Below are 19,487 nucleotides of genomic sequence, written 5' to 3'. Positions count from 1 at the left end.
AATAATAAATTCTCAGAGTATACAGAATTAATAATTCATCATTAATAAATTCTGAGTATATTACTTTTCTCAAAAGTATACACAAAATAATAATGTGACACCAATGTCAATTTCAAGTAATTCAAATCAAGTCTCCATAAATGAACATGCAAATTAAAATGAATATTTTAAGCAACACAAAACAAATATTTATCCATGGTTACTTCCTTATTTTGTTTTGAGTGTTTTACAGTCACACAGTATAGATCTCTCTTAAATCCTGAAAACTCACCTTGACAGGTGCACGAGTCATCATTTCACCAGATCCTCGAGGAAATATTCTAGCTTGTGCTATCATTTCCAGCACACTGGTCTTTCCAGCACTCTGATCTCCAACTACAACAACCTAGAAGTAAATAACTTCTGCTATTTAAAAGTAAAGCATTATAAGTATACATAAAAATCATATGTAAACATGGATCAGTGGCAGAAAGATTATACTACTAACTCATTTACTAACTCAGGGGCAGATCATGCCTCACTAGCCTGATTTAATTCTTTGAGGACGTAACAAAGCACATTGATGAAGGTAGAGCGGTGGATGTGGTGTACATGGATTTTAGTAAGGCGTATGATAAGGTTCCTCATGGAAGGCTCATTCAGAAAGTCAGGAAGCATGGGATCTTGGCTGTGCGGATTCAGAATTGGCTCGTCTATAGAAGACAAAGGGTGGTTGTAGATGGAGTGTATTCTGACTGGAGGTCGGTGACCAGTGGTGTTCTGCAGGGATCTGTTCTGGGACCCCCTGCTCTTTCTAATTTTTATAAATGACTTAGATGAGGGTGTGGAAGGTGGGTTAGTAAGTTTGCAGATGACATGAAGGTTGGTGGTGTTGTGGATAGCATAGAAGGTTGCTGTAGGTTACAACAGGACATTGATAGGATGTAGAGTTGGGCTGAGGAGTGGCAGGTGGAGTCCAACCCAGAAAAGTGTGAAGTGATACACTTTGGAAGATCTAATTTGAAGGCAAAAGACAAGGTTAATAGCAGGACTCAGCAGTGTAGAGGAACATAGGGATCTTGGGGTCCATGTCCATAGATCCCTCAAGGTTGCCACGCAGGTTGATAGGTTTGTTAAGAACGGTGTGTTGGCCTTCATTAGTTGGGCTATTGAGTTCAAGAGCCATGAGGTAATGTGGCAGCTCTGTAGAACTCCGGTTAGACCACACTTGCAGTATTGTGCTCAGTTCTGGTCGCCTCATTATAGGAAGGATGTGGAAGCTTTACAGAGGGTGCAGAGTAGATTTACCAGGATGCTGCCTGGATTGGAGAGCATGTCGTATAAGGATAGGTTGAGTGAGCTAGGGCTCTTCTCTTTGGAGCGGAGGATGATGAGAAGTGACTTGATAAAGGTGTACGAGATGACGAGTGGACAGTCAGAGACTTTTTCCCAGACCGAAAATGGCTAACATGAGGGGGCATGATTGGAGGAAGGTATAGGGGGGATGTAAGAGGTAGGTTTTTTTTCACGCATAGAGTGGTGGGTGCATGGAATGCACTGCCAGCAGAGGTGGTGGAGACAGATACATTAGGGACATTTAAGAGACTCTTAGATAGGCACATAAAATGATACAAAAACTGGGATATGTGGGAGGGAAGGCTTAGATAGATCTTAGAGCAGGACAAAATGTCGGCACAACATCATGGGCCGAAGGGCCTGTACTGTGCTGTAATGTTCTATGTTCATTTGTCTAACGTTATCACAGAACATTACTCAAACAAAGAAAAACAATGCCAATATTAGATGGGCTGTACCACCAACTCTCATATGTCTAATCTTGTCCTAGAATGTTATTCAAACAATGAAACACAATGACAATTCGCTGCTCACCCTAGGCAGATGATCCTGGGTGTTGTAGTTGGAATCATAGTCCGATAGAATATCCAATACTTCAGAATACAAATCGATCAAAGACTTCTAGAAAAAGAATTCTTCTATTGAGGTACATAATAACATTGTACATCACAGTGTGTAACAGAATTCAGAGGTACCTGAATAATTTTGAACCAAGTACTTCCTAAACATTTAACCCTTTAACAATGAGTTAATAAACATTGGCAAGTACCTTAAAAGAAACTGATGTTTTCATCTGAATTAAGACTAATTAGAGAAAAGCTTACTGATCTAACAACCACGGATGAGAAGAATTGAACTAATTAGTGAAAGATGGTTTAGAGGTCTTTGAACTTGCTAGTAAAAGTAGTAAAATATCCAAAATGAAACATTTAAGATCTGGCATTATTTCCCCTTTCTACTGAGCATGATGTGCCTTTACACTTCACCTGTATCAGTTACAAGTCACAAGAACTACTGGCAGTCACTTCCAACCAACATTTTTCTGATTGAGATGTCTAGAAGTATCAAAGATTATGTGTTTTGACATTGACTATGGAAATTGTGATTGTGGTACATAAAGAGCAGCAACTAAGGCTGAGATGTGGTAAAAGTGAGGATTCTGACAGAACCAAATGAGAATGGGTTTTAGCTCCTTAGTTCTTTTACTCTACTATGGGGCCAATCTTCAACTGAAATCCACATAGATGTGCCAGCAAATAAGCTGGTAACTGGGCTGTTCCTGAGCAGAGGCTGCAGGACAGCCTATGTTCAGCAGACCACTGGTTGCAGGACCATTGAATTGCACTCAGAAATTCCATTGAAGGGGAGACTTCCCAGCTCCAAGGCTGGAGAACTCCACTTGCTGAACCTGTACTATTAACATGGGCCCAGTACAAAAGTGTTTTGAAATCAATAAGAGAAAATGGCTCTCAGGAGAAAGGCAAGTAAAGCAGTTTATTTGATTTAATTATGTTGGTTTAAATGTATTAAATTGATTTTATGTGCTCTTAGTCTTTTAAAATTAAAATGATATTTAAAAGTCAATTTATTTTTTAAAAAATGTCCCAAATGATTTTGAATATTTATGAATGTCAAAGATATTCACTAATGTTGAATTTAAATAGCAGCTTTGATAGCCAATGAACTCCGGGGTAGGGCCTCACCAGCTGTCAAAATTGTTGTAATAGAATAACAAGCGCTCAACACTGGGGGAGACACTGCACTTCCCTGGGCCATGCCAATGTGCTGGGACCTAGTCTCAGTGGAAGACTGCACCCTGTACCATTCTGGAAGATACAGTATAGCTCAGGGTGCAGGTAACCAGCAATGTCAGAGCAGTGGAATATCTGCCACATTAGTTTTCTTGTCCAATCGGAGTGCATTGTGCATCTTCTCGCACTCTTTTTAAACAGACCCTCCAAAAACCCATTGATATCTGACTGGAGGGATTCCAAAATAAAAATTAGTGCAGAATCAAAGCTTCCCTTTATTCCTCAAGATCCCAACATCTGAAAAGTTATTAACCAAGGGAAAGAAAAACTGAAAAATTCTTAAAAATTCCAACACTGCCCTAGAACCCTACCTAGAGGCTTGGAAGGGCAAACTTCCATTATGTAACAGTAGCCCTCACAGCAGCTAGATTTTCAGATACAGTTTGTCATTCTCCCAAACATTAACAAATTAGTTATATTTACTTGGAATCTGAAAACAACATTCAAAATAGCAAACAGCAAAAGAGAATTCTGAAACATTGTGACTGATCTGCATAGGCCCAGCAGGGAGAGTTTCCAACTATAAATTGGTTGCATCATATCCTACACGACTTCAAAAATAACTAGTTGCAAAATGCTTTGGCACATCCTGAGGTTGTGAAAGGAACTACCAGAGCACAAGTCTTTCTTTCAATATAATATTCCTATTTCTAATAGCAGCTGATTAAAATTACAGATATTTTAATCATAAGCCACTGAACTATATGAGACCCAGATTTGTGGAAGTGCTTAAAGTTTCTGTATGTTCTGAATACTTTATTCCCAGACTAAAAAACATCTTCACCTTCATTTTTCGATGATGAATGCCTTTATCATCTTTCTGAAGAACTTGTTTCCGTAGCTCTTTATTTTCTTTCTCTAGACGTTCAAGGATCCGTTGGTATTTTAGCTATGTAAAAACAAATAGCAAGAGAAAAAGCAATTGCTTTTCTTTATAAAGTCAAGTTTCATTTCAAAGCAGATTAACTTTTTTGAAACGGTACTATTGCAAGTTACTAAGTAATGGCATAAGATGCACAATACAGTTTATGCTTCAATCTTCAATTATACCTGTGCTGTCCCAAAGCCACACAGAGAATCCATTTTTGATAAATAATGAGCAATAGCCATCTTCAAAGAACAAGTGGCCTCACTACTCATTCACAAAAAGCAAACACGTACAATTTAATCTATTTTTTAAAAAATTTTATTTACAGCGTGGTAACAGGCCCTTCCAGCCCAACGAGTCCGCGCCGCCCATTCCAAACCCAAATTAACCTACCCATGTCTTTGGAATGTGGGAGGAAACCGGAGCACCCGGAGGAAACACACGCAGACACGGGAGAATGTACAAACTCCTTACAGACAGCGACGGGAATCGAAACCCGATTGCTGGCGCTGTAATAGCGTCATGCTAACTGCTACGCTACCGTGCTGCCCCATTTGTCTGAATGTCTGTAGACTATGATTATGTGACTGGTAATAGTCAATGGTGACCCCCAAGATTTTGATAGTGCAGAGGTAATGCCAGTAAACGTCAAGGGAGGCAGTTAGACACTCCATGGAAATATACTGCTGCTGCAAGTTATACTGCTCCTGAGAGTCTTAAGAATTGTAAATACAAAACTGGTACATTGAAATGGCTTTCTCAATAATAGTAAAATTCTCTCCGAGTTCTCCTTCCTAGCTTCCACATCACTAAAACAGCAGCATCAAGCTTTGTGGCATTATTTGAAGACACAAGAGATTCTGCAGATGCTGGAATCTGGAACAACACACACAAAATGCTGGAGGAACTCAGCAGGTCAGGCAGCATCTATGGAGGGAAATAAACAGTTGATGTTTTGGGTCGAGACCCTTCATCACTGTTTATTTCCCTCCATAGATCCTGCCTGACCTGCTGAGTTCCTCCAGCATTTTGTGTGTGCTGTGACGTTATTTGCCCTCTAATGTTAATTTTTTTTTAAAGTAGAGGCCTGGATTTTTGTTGGTAAATGCCAACAATTCCACACTAACTAGCTGGCTTTTCTGAGTGTTAGTCTGGTAAGTTTCAGGGCTCTTGCCCAAGTCCCAAATTTATTGGTGGAGCTTCACTGGCAATTTCCTGGCTGCACACCACCACTAGGCATCCCACAACCTTACACTGGTTGCTCAGTATTTATGAGGGGCACTTGCACTTGGAATTTTTGTCAAGTTAGGCATCGAAATTCGGCCAACAAGTACATTCATTTTAATGAGTATTGCATAATTGTGAGCAAAAATAAGGTAATTTTTAATAATTAGAGCAATAAAATAATTAAATAATGAAACATTATTTTAAAAAATTAAATTAATAATAATTAAAAGCATTAAACAGAACACAATTACAATGTTCTAGTTGATCTTATTTTGAAAAGCAAAAGTATTACCTATTTAGTGATCTTTAAATGCTTCTAAATGTCAGAAATATTTACAAACAATAACGAGAAAACCTCTGAAAGCTATCAAAGCTGGGCAGGGCTTCACAAACTGTAAAAGGATCCCAAAGAAGTTTTCTGTGCAGGTCTTGTTCTGGCCAACCCATGTCATTTTTTAAATAAAGATCGAGACCCTGCCACTACTCAGAGTCATTTGGGAAAAAAAAATCACCATTCCAGATCCAGCACAGGTACTTGTGGAGAAGTGGGAAAGTGAGAAGTTACTGCAGCATTCAGGATAATCACAGTTAATCTTATGCATTCTCAAGAGAGCAAGGGAAGATGAGCTACCATTTTTAAAAGAAGCTTGAAGTCCTGATAGTCTTACAGCAATAGATGGTCAAACCAGCAACTGCCTTCTGGACAAGGTATTTGTCAAAGAACTGGGAATTCTTTCTTTCTTTTTAAAGGTCTGTGGATTCAATTTAAAACTGTATACAGCGAAGCTTAAGTGACAGCTCTTCATATTTTAGTATTTTGTTCTAATTCATTAATGGGGACATTAGTGTTATTGTCCTTGAGAAGACAATGGTGGAATGTCTTCTTTACCTGCTGTAGTCTGTGATAAAAGCACTTGTGCAGTGTCATTCAGTAGAATTCTAGGATAATGAACGAAAGGCAATACATTTCAAAGTTAATATACTTGTTACTTGGTGGTGGTGTTCCCTTGCACCTACTGCCTCATTTTTCAAGATGACATAGGCCGCAGATTTGGGAGGTGCTGTTGAAAATGCCTTGGCAAGTTAGGACACTATACCCTGTTGGTGGCACCACTGCAATATCAATGCTTTCTGATAAATGGAGGCAAGTCATTTGTATCACATCAGGCAAAATACACATTTTTGGGTTTACTACACATTGTCCGAAATCCAAAAGCCCACACCACAGATGAAATCTACCAAGCACCCATTTTCCTGACCTGTGTACGTAAAAGCTCTTCTTGCAGTTGTTCAGCTTTGTCCTTGTCTGATACCTGAATAAATAGTGAAGGAAATAAAATACTGAAAAAGAGGAGATTACTTTCAGGTAAAATGAAGCATCAACATTTTGACAGCTCGGAAATAACATTTTAACTGACAAGTGACATCACTCTTTCATGTAACGTTCAAGATTCAGATTCCATTACGTCACATCACAAACCTACTAAAATTTCACTTAAATGACATTATAATTAAAGCCAAACTTTATTACAACCACTTCATATTACAAACTCATTTATTTCTTTTGTAAAATGCTTCAGTAGAAATAAAACTTCTCTGACAACTTATCAGGGATTTATTTTTTCAGACCAAAACTCTTCCCTGGATTTCACTCAGATCCAAGGCAGATGTTGAGGATATTATGTACTTCTAGTTGGTTATAATGAAGTTTGTTTGCAATAATGAATTATTCAGATATTGGAAAATTTTATTGAATATTTAATTATTAGCATATAATTAGTTAGGAAATAACAAACAGCTAGATATTCAAGCTGCCATCTGAGTATAAAACTAGCATTATGGATCAGCTGTCAGGTACAGGACCCATCTAATATTAATTGATTGATTTTAATGGTAATAAAGACAGAAGATTTTATAACAGGAATCTGATTTGCTACATTATCTTCACACCGGGGGGCAAACTGAAAATCTACTCGTGTCCTTAAATACTATTAAGCTTGAATAGTATTAGCACATAACACACACATTATCCTATATAACACGGAATGTTAGAAAATGACAAAAAAATGGAAATGATAAAATACAAGAGGTTGAAATTGTCAGAAGTGCAAAAGTAACAATTGACAGTCTGCTGGGAATGTATTGATAGTAATTGTTTATAAATTATTGGCACAACAAATGCGCTTTTACATTAATTCTCTTTAAAGCTGTAGATTAGGAGAGGACCAGAATCTTGGTAAGACTTTATAAGTCTGTGGGCAATACAGTACTGACCAACACAATATACCTTTAAAGAAGGCCATGCAGAACTAGAAATTATTTTCATCTCCCTACCAACCAACTTAAGACTGTAATGTTATTTCAGGAGCTCTAAACTGTTTTTAAAGAAGTCTGCAACTACAGGAGGTAGAAAAATATATTAATCTCCTTGATCCATCACTCTGCACAAACTAACAAATATTAAAAGATCACTCAAAACTACAATGATATCATGGGACCCATTACTGTTGTAGCCAATATTTCCATATTACAAGATAAAATTTCAGTACTTAATTATGCAGTCATCCATAAATCCACACACAAGGTAACTATTATATAATGGTATTTGTTTTTTTTACGGTAGTAGAATTTCTGATAGTCTGCAGCTCAGAAAAAGGCTATTTGGTCAGCTGGTCAAGGTAGACATTAACGTGCTACACTCTTCACCTACTCCATAGCTTTTATTCTTATTGGCATTCTCTTCTATTTATTTTAGAATATGTGAACGCCAACTGATTTACCAGATAGACAGCCTATAGAAAGGACAACAAGCTGCTAGTTAAACAAACCTAAACTACGGCTGTAAATAATTGACTCTCCCAACATCGCCCCAAAGGAAAATAGCTTCTACATTTGGCATTACAACATTAAGATCGTTAATACTTCATTTTTGATATCAGTTGCAACTTCTGGGCTATTTCAAAGCTGATGGATGAGCTTGAGCTGCATCCACACATTCAACATCATGTACAAGTGTCAATCAAAAAGGAGTTTAAATGAAAAGAATAAGCGAGTACAGATAATCTGCGATATAGATCATAAATTTCGTGCATACAATCCATGAATGTCCAAAGAGTTAGAATTGTTTGCATATATTCAAAGCTCATTTTCACTGTATAGAAAAGTCTCAGCTTTGAATAAGCAGTCAATCACAGGTAACCATTTCTCAATGAATTTTCCAATAGTATTTCCTTTTATGTGCAATATAATGAGCAATTCAAATATACACAACACCCTCGAACAAAACCAATGCCAAGCAACCAAGTTTGGGTTATCTCAAAGGATGGTTCAATCTATCACCTTTCGTTTCTGTTGGGAGGAGCCAGAGCTTAATTGTTCGGCGACCCTGCGTGCTGCTTCTTCATGCTCCTGGATTTGCTGCTGGATTAGAATCAGTTCCCCAAGCACACCCTGCCATGGGTTTTCAATGGGTAAAAGGAAGGAATTAGGGAGGAAAATAAAAAAAACATAAAACACAACTTAAAAGACAAATGAACACATGGAAGGACTGGGAAAGTATGCACTGCTTAATGAATAGAGGACTGCTGCATTTGGTGCCCATTAGTAAGGAGCATAGGAGTTCAGCAAAACCTGTTTGTAATATAGGGGCACATGAGTTCAAACAGAATAAGTCATTGAAAATTGTATCATCCACAGTATTACAGTCCTTAAATCAAGCATAATTTAAATAATATCTCTATAATAAAAACTCCAGTGATCTTGGATAACACCATCACTTGCACAGATGTTACTATGATTGCAGAACAAATATAATTGTGGCAAACAAACAGGAAAAAAAATCAGCAGCTACATTGTTTTCTTTAAAAACAGCTTACAAAATTCTCCTTCAAATAAACACACATAATTAATCAAGAATTCTGGAAATAAATACAAAACCTCCAAACAAGAATTAACCATTACATCATACCATACATTTAACAGCTTTCGTCTCCAGAGGTGTCCCCTCACTGTGCACATTCAGTTCCTGTAGCTCTGAATCTTCTCACACCTCAGTACCATACTCATTCTGTTTTCAATATTATTCTTACAATTTCCCCATCCAAGTAATTTCCAATACTCTTAATAGGCTTTTCCTAGCATGAATTTGGACATTGCTGAGCATCCTGTTGCCTTTGAAGTGGACTTCAGCTTAGTTTTATCATTTGTCATCAAAAACAGATGACGATACACATTTAGCACATTCACAGGAAAATGTGGTTTAACACAAGTACCCCTCAATTATTGTATACAAGTATCCACATCCCAGTGAGGTATGCATTTCAATTTACTATCTAAATAGTTAGCAATTTATTTCTGAAAACAGGACAGACTTTGTTGTGTGAGCTGGTTTTTAAGTAGCAAAAGTAGTAAAATCAATTTACACTATTTCTTCATACTGTGTGCTAAGTAGGTGAAAGGATGCTCTCTGTCCAGTAAAACTCCACATTTTCTTAACACAGAAATGCTTCACCAAAATAGATAAAGCAATTCAGGGTGAGTAAGTGCTTTATCACCAACATGTCCTTTACAATTATAATAAAATTAAAAATTTGGCAATTTGGAGCAGTGATGATTTCAATATGCTTCAATCATTTCAACAATTTTTAATATAATCCAAACACAAGCTTCAGTTACCTACATTGAAGTAAATAGCTTAATGAACTAATTTATTCCAAACTTGCCTTCTTATACTGCTTCCCATTACTGTCGAACCCCTGAGTATCAGATGCTTTCATAGTAGCAGAATTTTCCGTAGAATCTGCAACAGCCAGAAAAGAATGAACTAATTTTTAGTTGCCAATAAACCTATTAGAATACTGAATACTTAATACACTTCATTTATGTGATGCAAGACCCAACATTACCAGAGAAACAATAATGTTTCCAAATCTGGGAAGTTAGTGGCTTTGACGGAATTCCCAAGTTTTGGTGTTCTTATATGTTTGTTTCCCTTGACATTTTGGTGGTTTTGGAGGTGATGTTGAAGAAGTGTGAGTGAGAGGCTTCTGTGCTTCTTCTAGGTGGTGTGCACTGTGGCCCACTGTGCACTGGTGGTGGAGTATGTGAATGTTTAAGATAGTTAGTTGGGTACCAATCAAGCAGACTCCTTTTATGTTGATGTAGCTACACTCAACCAGGCAAGTGGAACATCTTCTATTACAGTCCTAACTTGAACCTTATAGAAGGTGTTAAAGCTTCTTGACACATGGAGATGGGCCAAGAGTCACAGAATACCCAGCTGCTGACTAACTCTTGCTGCCACAGTACTCGAATGGCTGATTCAATTAAATTATAGGCCATTGCTGTTCTCCTGAACATTGCTGATGGGGGATTTGGTTATGATAATGTCAATGAATGTCAAAGGAAAATGATTAGACTCTCTAGTGGAAACAGTCACTAGTTCCTGTGCGATGTGTTATTTAAGTGGCACGAATATTACTTGTCATTTACTAGCTGAAGCCTGAAGATTGTCCACGTCTTTTTGCAGACATCCCCTTACTGCTACAGATTTGGAAATACAACTAAGCGTTGCAAATATCCATACGCCTGGACTTGTGATGAAGGTCATTGATGAAGCAACTTAAAATGTCTGGGCATGGGACAATGGCCTGAAAAAAATGCTTCCTGAAGCTGGGATAACTGGCTTTCAGCAACTACAATTATTTTTCTACGTACAAGGAATGGCTAGTTTCACCCCGATTCCCACTTGATTGTAATTTACCTGGGGTCCCTTGATCCCACATTCTGCCTTGATGCCTCACCTCTGTAATTCAGCTTTTCTGTCCATGACTAGACCTAGGCTGTAGTGATGCCTGGAGATCAATGGAACCCAAATTGAGCTTTTGTGATCAAATGACTGCTATGTGCATTTGATCAAACAGTCCATGGTCATTTCAGTTGACTTACTGATGCAAAAAATTGCTAATGGGGCAGTTACCCACATTGAATCTGTGGATGGCATTGGCAGGCAATTTTCCACAACAAAATGCATTAACCTGTTTTTGAGCTAATAATTTGGAGTCTTTGCTGCAGAGTTTTGAGACAAGGTTCGTGCACAGGTACCGTCCTGACAATATATTACTTGGCAATACTCAAATTCACATGGTTAAACTCTCTCTGGTCTATTTACAGTCTAATTTATCTTTCTGCAACAAACCTACATGCCTGCACTAAAACAAGGTGAAAATATTTTTACACTGAAAAAAGATCACAAATGGGCTTAATATAAATACATCACGATGTTAATGTTAAATAAAACATTCCATTCAATTTTCATTGAAGTCAAAGGAGGTAACTAAGTCATTAACCTTTCAGCCAATTTAGAAATATTTTAATGCCAAGGTTTTATAGTGTACACTTCTGTCTGAAAAATGCATGTTTTATAGGAAGGAAACACAGAAATAATCTGGTAATCGCAACAAAACCTAATTAATGAATAGAATTTTACAGATTTGCTTTCTGCTCTGTTTTCTGATGGTGCTATATGGAGAAGATAAAGGCTAAATTTCATAAACCAATGTATAAAGCTCCAAAACTGATTTTTAATGGGAAGTGATACTCGTCAAACTATGACTTATAATTACCCAAAGAGAAACTTTTTCAAGTGTGGTATTAACAAATGGAATTTAGTAATCAATTTTAGTGGCTGATAAAACAAAAATAGCCTTCAATGCATGTTACTGCAATTAAGGCAAACAGTATCAGGGTTATTTTGTAAACTGTAAGTTGACAGGTTAAATGACAACAAAAGGGATTTACACACCTAACAACAGAAGTGGATGAGAGACTCCTTTGACTTCATTATACAAACTTTCACCTGTAAAAAGTCAGCAAAATGTAAACACAAACATAAATCAAGATTTTAAACTTGTCTGCCCCAATGCACACCTTGATTGAAAACACACTTAAAAGTAGTACTCCTAGATTTTATAATAATACAACTTAATCATCAAAATCTTAACTGCTACATTTTAGAGACTACTTTTCAGTTACTTTATGCCATTGGCATGCAACAAAATTTTCCAGTCATTTTTGTAAAATTCTTCTCTCAATTCTATTTTTCTCCATGTGGTAATACTGACTTCTTCATAAAAATATATCTGCATTGTTTTTAACAGCAGTCTTCAAAAAATATCCTAGACAATGATGTATAGTTTAAGAGGTGAAAATACAGACGGCAACTTAGGGGTACTCAAAAACAGGTGCATCTACATTCATGCAGGTTTAAGGAAAAGCTTAAGGTCAGTGCAAAGTTCTATCAGGGGACTGCTCAAGAATTAAAAGATACTCGTACAACAAGTGTTTCTGTTACATAACTTGGCAGATCCACACTACAAATGGGAGAATGTTTTAGTGATGTCTTATGTAGAAATAGATTCACCAGACAGTTTCATGATGTTACAATAACTAATCACAATTTTTATTGCAAACTATATCATTAGATCCAGCCTGTTGTGCAAGGACTAGGTAAAAGTCCTGAAGATTCCATTAAAAGGTACTTCAAAGAACGGAAACCAGAATCAAAAGGGCTCATTTGACAAACACTCAGGAAAACAGAGACTGAAGTGGGACAAAGTGACTCAGTCCAGAAGGTGAGAACCGGAGTCATACCTTTTTCTTTATTTGTAGGAAATAAGGAAAAAGGTTAGAGGCTTCCGAACTAATTTCTTAATGAAAACTAATTGTTATGGCCGTCAGATTATTAACCAACAGGAAGTTTGGTCATGTAGACTTTAAGACTGAAGAACAACTAACAGAGCACAAAAGTGCAATGGAAACACACTGCTGGGACATGCAGTCAGAATCAGTAAAGCCCAAAGCATGGAGAGCAATTGAAGTTGTGAGAAAACCCAATTACAGAACATTGCTCACTAAGGACCTACAATTCAAGATCATACTATGTAATCTCAGAGGCTTTTGAAAAGACAGTTGATAATAGGATACCCATCTCCAGTGATGATATGAGAAACTAAAGCATGCATACATTCAGGTTGAAAGTGAAGAGGTTGCAGAGACAGCATTGAGACAATGACTTAGTATTATGGTTGGTGCCTTTAGTAGCAAAAGGAATTCAGTTATGGTAGATGAGAAACCATGAAATATAGACAGTGCCAGTCAACTGTGCCTTCTCGTGTTTAGGTTGACACCTTTAAAAGAACCAAAGGAATTGCATCTGAGGAAAATATATAATCAGAAGAATGCCCGTTAATGATGGAGGAATCAGTCAGCAGTTTCAACCTGGAGACTTGCATCAGGTCTCTGCACAAATGGGTTCAAGGCAAAAAATTATAGTAATATGCAAAAATACCAGACTAGACATCACAATATTGAAATATTTTCAATATTTCTACATGTAGCTCACAGTTCACAACTGATACATATACAAACCTGGCGTAAGGAGACTTTTCAGATGATCCAGACTTTCTCCAACTTTATCAAAATCTGGTAACAGCTTGGCAAGTTCTACATCATCAAAGATTTTCCTAATCTTTTCTAAAAAAAAAGTTCAAAATACATTGATGTCAATATTTTAAATTTATATTCATTTTTCCATGAGTACATTTATCAATTAAGAAATCAGAGGAACAGACCATACATCCCCTAAAGCCTTGGCTGGGAAGTCTAGAACCAGGGATCTCAGTTTCAGGATACATGGTAAAGCATTGAAGAACAAGATGAAGAGAAATTTCTTTGATCAGAAATAGTGAACCTGAGGAATCCTCTACTAGAAACTGTGGAGACCAAGTCAGTGAATATATTTAAGAAGGAGATAGATAGTTTTCAGGACACAAGAGGCATAAGGAGTTATGGTGAGAGAGCAGGAATATGGTATTGAGGTAGAGGATCTGTCATGATTATACTAAACAGTGGAGCAGACTCAAAGGGCCAAATGCTACTGTTTTTCTTTGCTTCTTCATCTGTGAATAAATTGCTCATTTCAATCTAAATGACCAACCCCTTATCCCAAGGTTGTGATCCCCAATTCTACTCTTTCCAACCATGGAAAGCAGCCATTTAGTGACACTCTAAAACCACATTGAATAAGTGCTTAATTTTTGCTGAAGACTTTGGTTTTTACATAACCCTTCTGAAAATAAAATGTTTGCTTTTTAAATTCTAACACGTTAACTGAATTGATTTAGTTTGTGTAGTCTGTCAAAGGCCTCAATACTGAATAAAAAGTTCTATGCTTTCAGTATATGAAACTTGGATCTCTTGATTTTCTCATGAGCAAAACCCAGAAAATATTAATGTGGCAAAGTAATTGCATTGACCACGAGAAATAACACTGAAAAATCCAAAGCTATTGTCAGCCTTCTGCTTAATAAGGAATATTTAGGTAGTGTGCTGTTGTTACTATCAAATTATGTAATTTTATCCACAAAGGGTAAAGAAGAAAAATGGTGATATTAGTAATTATGATACAATAATTGGAATTACTATACCATTGTATTAATAATATTTTGAATAGTAACATCATGGTTCTGGTACTTCTGAATTCAAAATTGCAACCAAAAACAGCTCACCAAGATCAATATTTTCATCAAGTTTCCAGATAAAGTCTGGAATTATCCACTTGTACTCTGTTAGATCTGGCATCATTTCCTTCCATTGATCATATGTCTAAGAAAAACAAACAAATTTTGAAGTATTTGGTATGGATTGTAAGAACTTATGTCCAACAAGCCAGTTATATTATTTCATGCTTCAAAATTTTTGAGAGCTCTGTAATTGGTGTTTTCAGCCTTGATTATTAAATTACAATGCTCAAAATAACTTGCAGAATGCAACTTTTACAAAAATTATAATTACTGAAGTAGACCTGATCTAAGACCAAAATGTTAACGTCTTTAAAAACAGTCTTCATAGCAATAATGATTCAAAGAACTTATATGTCCTCATGCAAACAGTTGGAGGAAATTTTACTTTAATTTTGATGTTCTGTCATATCTTCAGAACTCTTAAGTGATAGCCACTAGTCTCAAAATCTCCTCCTGATTACTGAATTAAAAACATCAACCTTCCCACCAGTCCATTTCGATTTTAACTGAATATACCATGCAAAAAGCAAAAATTAAAATGCTTCTGACGCACCTTCTTTGCCGTGTAACCACCTCCAACTGCTGATCCCAACACAAGGTAGCGAATTTTTAGTAGTCGTGTTGCTAGTCTGGCAAGAATGAAATTTCGATAGGGATAGTATCCAATTTTCAAAGGAAATGGCTTTGATCCCTTTAGGGAAAGTCTGTCAAAAGTGGAATATGACTGAACTTTAGAGTTCCAGTGTAGCCTGCGCAAATGAACTTGAGGTGTATTCAGGTGCCGAACAGCTCTGGACAGTAAGCACAGTTTCCGTACAGGAAACTTCATTTTAAAACCAATATTGCTTCAGTGCGTGCCAGCAAGCAAAGCCTGGAAGAGAGAAAAATAAGTACTAGTACCATGTAAATATGTTGAGTCCTACGTTGAGGTTATCACGTGAAAAAATTAAGGACTTCACCAGATTAATTGGTCGAGTCTAAGAGACAGGAGAGGATATTGGCAAGAGAGAGTGAATGAAAAAGATGCTCCAAAAAAAACCCAAACAAACTGAAGCACTTGAGGAGAATATCAAGCTCAGGTTATGACAAGAACCCACAAAGATTCATTCTGCAACTCAGTGGGATTGAAATATTTATCGCAGCAATGCTTTTCATTGCAAATTCATTTTATTTTTGAGTGAAAATCAAAGAAAAAAAATAATAATTATCCTAGCCCAATCTTAAAGGAAGAATTTGAATTGAGAGATAAATTTTAAAATCTTTTATTTTTGCTTCTCTATTATTTTCTAACAACAATCGCCTGCAGGAAGAAAGGACCTCAGGGATGACTTTACCTTAAAATAATACCCTGGATTTCATTAGGAACAAAGAACAAAACACTATTTTGATTTCTGCAACATCCTTTTTTTTTACAGAAAGTACTTTTAAATGGATGTGGATAATCAGTTGGCTGGAGTAATGGAATGTAATTTGAAGTTGCATAGAGACTAGAATTTAACACCTGTATACATGGCAAAAATGGCTGTCAAAATAACAAGAAATAATAGTGCCTGCTACAGATTCAACAGTGTCTTCATGCTTAGTTAAATGTGAATAGCTCATAGTTGCTATCTGATCTGACCAATTTAAAAAAAGCCTCCAGGTAACTATTACAGAATTCAAAGCAGTGACTGGTGGCAAGCTGCTTTACTTGCATAGTAGATGTGATCAAACTCATCATAGGAAACAAATTTCACACTTAACATGTAAACACTCTTTTGAAGATAATTATTACTGCCAATTGAAAGTTGACAAATACATATGTGTAAAATGCCATTACTTCAATTATTAAGCACTGGAAATTGCCTAGAATGTTAATTTAAATTTGTTTTAACTTTTCCTGTCTTTTTCCCCTCGTCAATCCAGTGATTTTATTTCTGTTTCCCTTTCTATCACTTATTTGATAGTAAATTCATCCACCCTAAATCAAACTTCCTATTCAGCTCCAGCATTTTATTTTTCAATTTTTCAATCAAATTGTTAAAGGGAGATGAGCGGGTATACTCAGTTGCCCAGTTCACCATGCCACAACTTTAACAGTACAAGTCCAGCAAAGGCAGATGTTGTAACATCCCTAAAATCAGCAACTGGGAACAAAATAAATGAAGGCAGTCATCTTACTTCCCAGCAATAGTTTCTTTTGAAGTCTACAATTTAGAAATCAGTCACCAATTTGTACATGTTATCTGAATGAATATTAAAGCAAAATGGTGATTTTGAACAGTTTGCTCCAAACTGCATGTCCTGTAATTTACTGAAATATTGCATTTTTATGTAATTGATCTGCTATTCCCAAATATCAACTCTTATCAGGACACTGATGCTTCCCACATGCTAAAATGAATGCAAAAGCAAGAAAAAGTGGTTGCCCTTTTATAGTCATCATTTCTTCAAAATGTGCAATAATAAACTAGAATAACATCTTCTTTTTCATTAATTTAAGACAAGCAAATTCACATACTCTAATGACAAAAATACATAAACCCTTCCATCAGCAGAAATGCAGTAATGAATAAGAGAGTCACTCTTAAACCACTGTTAAACACTCACCTTCCCAGTAACTAGAGCAGTAACGGTGGTTTTTAACCAGATCTAGGGCACATGACAGCATTTTCAATTTTACTTGAAAGTGCAGCCTAAGTGCAAATTGTGCTCTTGTAGCATTTTAAACAGTTATAGTTCCTATAAGGAACAGTGGATTTATATTCAAAGATATTAAAGTCTGGTTGCCCAAATTAATACAGCCATCTTGATGATTTAGAGGTCACACTTTGTGATGCAAGTCTTCAAAGTACAGAATTCTGTTACATCATAAAGTAGAATATCAATGCTGCACAGACGTGGTCTCTAGTAAGTTAACATGATTGAATAACCAATAATTTACAAAATGAGTGCAGCTTTAGATTTAGAAATTTGAACCCAAGTACAGAATGAACCATTAACAAGGAATGTCAATGAAGGTAGAGCAATATCGAATGCATGGAGTTTAGCAATGCAGTTGACAAAATTCCACATGGCTGTTTGATTAAGAAAGTAAAACCTCTTCGATCCAAGGGAGAGTAACAAGATGGTTTCTCAACTTATTCAGCAACAGAAAGCCAAGATTAAAAGTTAATAGGAATTTTTGTGAGTGAAATGCTCTCTCCTTTGGGGCTCTGCAGAGCACTGAGGCCTCTTGACGTCCCTGCATTGGGACAAAAGCACTAAGCTACAGTTCAGAACTTAATGATGATACCAAATTTGGCAGCGTACTTGATGGTGCAGAATGAATTTCTAAGCCGTATGAAGGTATCAATGGACAGGATGAGTGGGTAGAGAAGTAAGCATACGGAACTCTAAATCACCAATGGTTGTGTGTCCCCAACTGTGGCCCTGACACCCAAACCACGGCGCACATCACATCAAGAGCATGTGTGGCTAAAATCTATTAAGTCCTAATGGTCATTCCAAGCCGACCCCAGATGCTTCGTGTCTTATTGGGGGGGCGGGCAAAGGCAGGAGGTTGGAAGGACAGTCAGCCGGCCGGGCCCTGCCGCCAGCCAGTGACAGCCGCGGGCGTTAAGCAAGGGCAGGGCCGGTGCTGACGCCCCTGGCGCGGCACAAGGAGAAACAAATGGCGGGGGCGGGGGAGAGAAGCCGTGGTCCCGGCAGCATCCGATGCCGGTGACATTTCCGTGGATGGGTCACATTGGGCCGGGGGGAAGGGGGCAGACGGCGGCAGCGACCCAACTAAGGCCCAGGCCGGTCCTGTCCTCCGCCGATCGGCCCAGCTCTCTCCATTTGATGGTTCAACATAAAGCACCATCCCTTGGTGTTGGGGGGGGGCGGGGGTAGGATCGAGATTCAGCCCCTGCCACTCCCTCACCCGCCGCTTCTTACCCGCACGGCCACCGAGCCGCTGACAATCCACCCGGAGCCTCATTCACAAGGACCAAGCGGGCGCTTCCGCAACGGTGCAAACTCCGGCTGGCAAACCTCGACCCAAGCAGCTGGTCCCACCTGAAACGCTCTGTCTGCAGAGAGCAATCTCTAACTGAGGAGGGAGGGGGGTCCTGCTCCTTGATCAAAGCAGGAAGACTTTGGTGCGACTTTCAGTCATGCCACAAAAAGCTAAAGAATTATTTCTAAATGAGTGTGTAAGTTGCGTAATGCAAGAGAGAGAGATGTTTAGAAATGCAATTACTTATATTAACGGCTATCAAGTTTGTGAAGTTGATAGCTGTAAATATAAGTAATTGCATTTCGCCCAGAAAATTCAGTAGAAGAAACATTTTTGACTTCAGTTTCCCTCCTGTTCCCGCCACTAGTTCTGTGCCTTAATTTATTGATTTTAGTGAAATTCAACAGAATTTTCAGAAGCAATACCTTCTACCTGAGCCCTCTCCAGTCCTCTCTTTAAGACACTGACTAATGATTTTGAACAGAACCTTGATTTCATTTACAGCTGCGAGCAGCAATTTTGTTTGTGAGGCAGAGGGAATCTTATGTTTAAGTGGAGCATAAACACTAACACGGCCTGGTTCTTTGTTGCCTCCTATACATAACCCGATGGAACTATAGATCATTTATCTTCAGCCTTTGCCAAAATGTTGGAATTAATTGTAAAGGATGAATCTTTGGCACAGA

At 37.6% G+C, this 19,487-nt stretch overlaps 1 protein-coding gene across 5 annotated transcripts in view; it reads right to left on the bottom strand.

Moving 5' to 3' along the window:
- Window positions 1-18,867, bottom strand: part of opa1 (OPA1 mitochondrial dynamin like GTPase) — an 81,983-nt gene extending 63,116 nt beyond the window's left edge. For 2 of the 5 annotated variants that reach the window (XM_052018215.1, XM_052018216.1), the window contains exons 1-11: window positions 18,741-18,866; window positions 15,376-15,693; window positions 14,808-14,904; window positions 13,669-13,773; window positions 12,044-12,097; window positions 9,963-10,039; window positions 8,581-8,691; window positions 6,501-6,554; window positions 3,931-4,035; window positions 1,870-1,956; window positions 272-385 (exon numbers count right to left, since the gene is read on the bottom strand). In XM_052018215.1, the coding sequence (XP_051874175.1) occupies window positions 272-385; window positions 1,870-1,956; window positions 3,931-4,035; window positions 6,501-6,554; window positions 8,581-8,691; window positions 9,963-10,039; window positions 12,044-12,097; window positions 13,669-13,773; window positions 14,808-14,904; window positions 15,376-15,651 (1,080 nt within the window). In that variant the 5' untranslated portion in view covers window positions 15,652-15,693; window positions 18,741-18,866. Of the gene's footprint in view, window positions 1-271; window positions 386-1,869; window positions 1,957-3,930; window positions 4,036-6,500; window positions 6,555-8,580; window positions 8,692-9,962; window positions 10,040-12,043; window positions 12,098-13,668; window positions 13,774-14,807; window positions 14,905-15,375; window positions 15,694-18,740 lie in introns of all 5 variants that reach the window. The other 3 variants (XM_052018218.1, XM_052018217.1, XM_052018219.1) reach the window with 3 other exon arrangements.
- Window positions 18,868-19,487: the final 620 nt, after the last annotated feature.

This window comes from Pristis pectinata, chromosome 6, assembly GCF_009764475.1.
Source record: "Pristis pectinata isolate sPriPec2 chromosome 6, sPriPec2.1.pri, whole genome shotgun sequence".
Classification (NCBI taxonomy): Eukaryota; Metazoa; Chordata; class Chondrichthyes; order Rhinopristiformes; family Pristidae; genus Pristis; species Pristis pectinata.
This window is presented reverse-complemented; position numbering and strand designations above follow the sequence as displayed.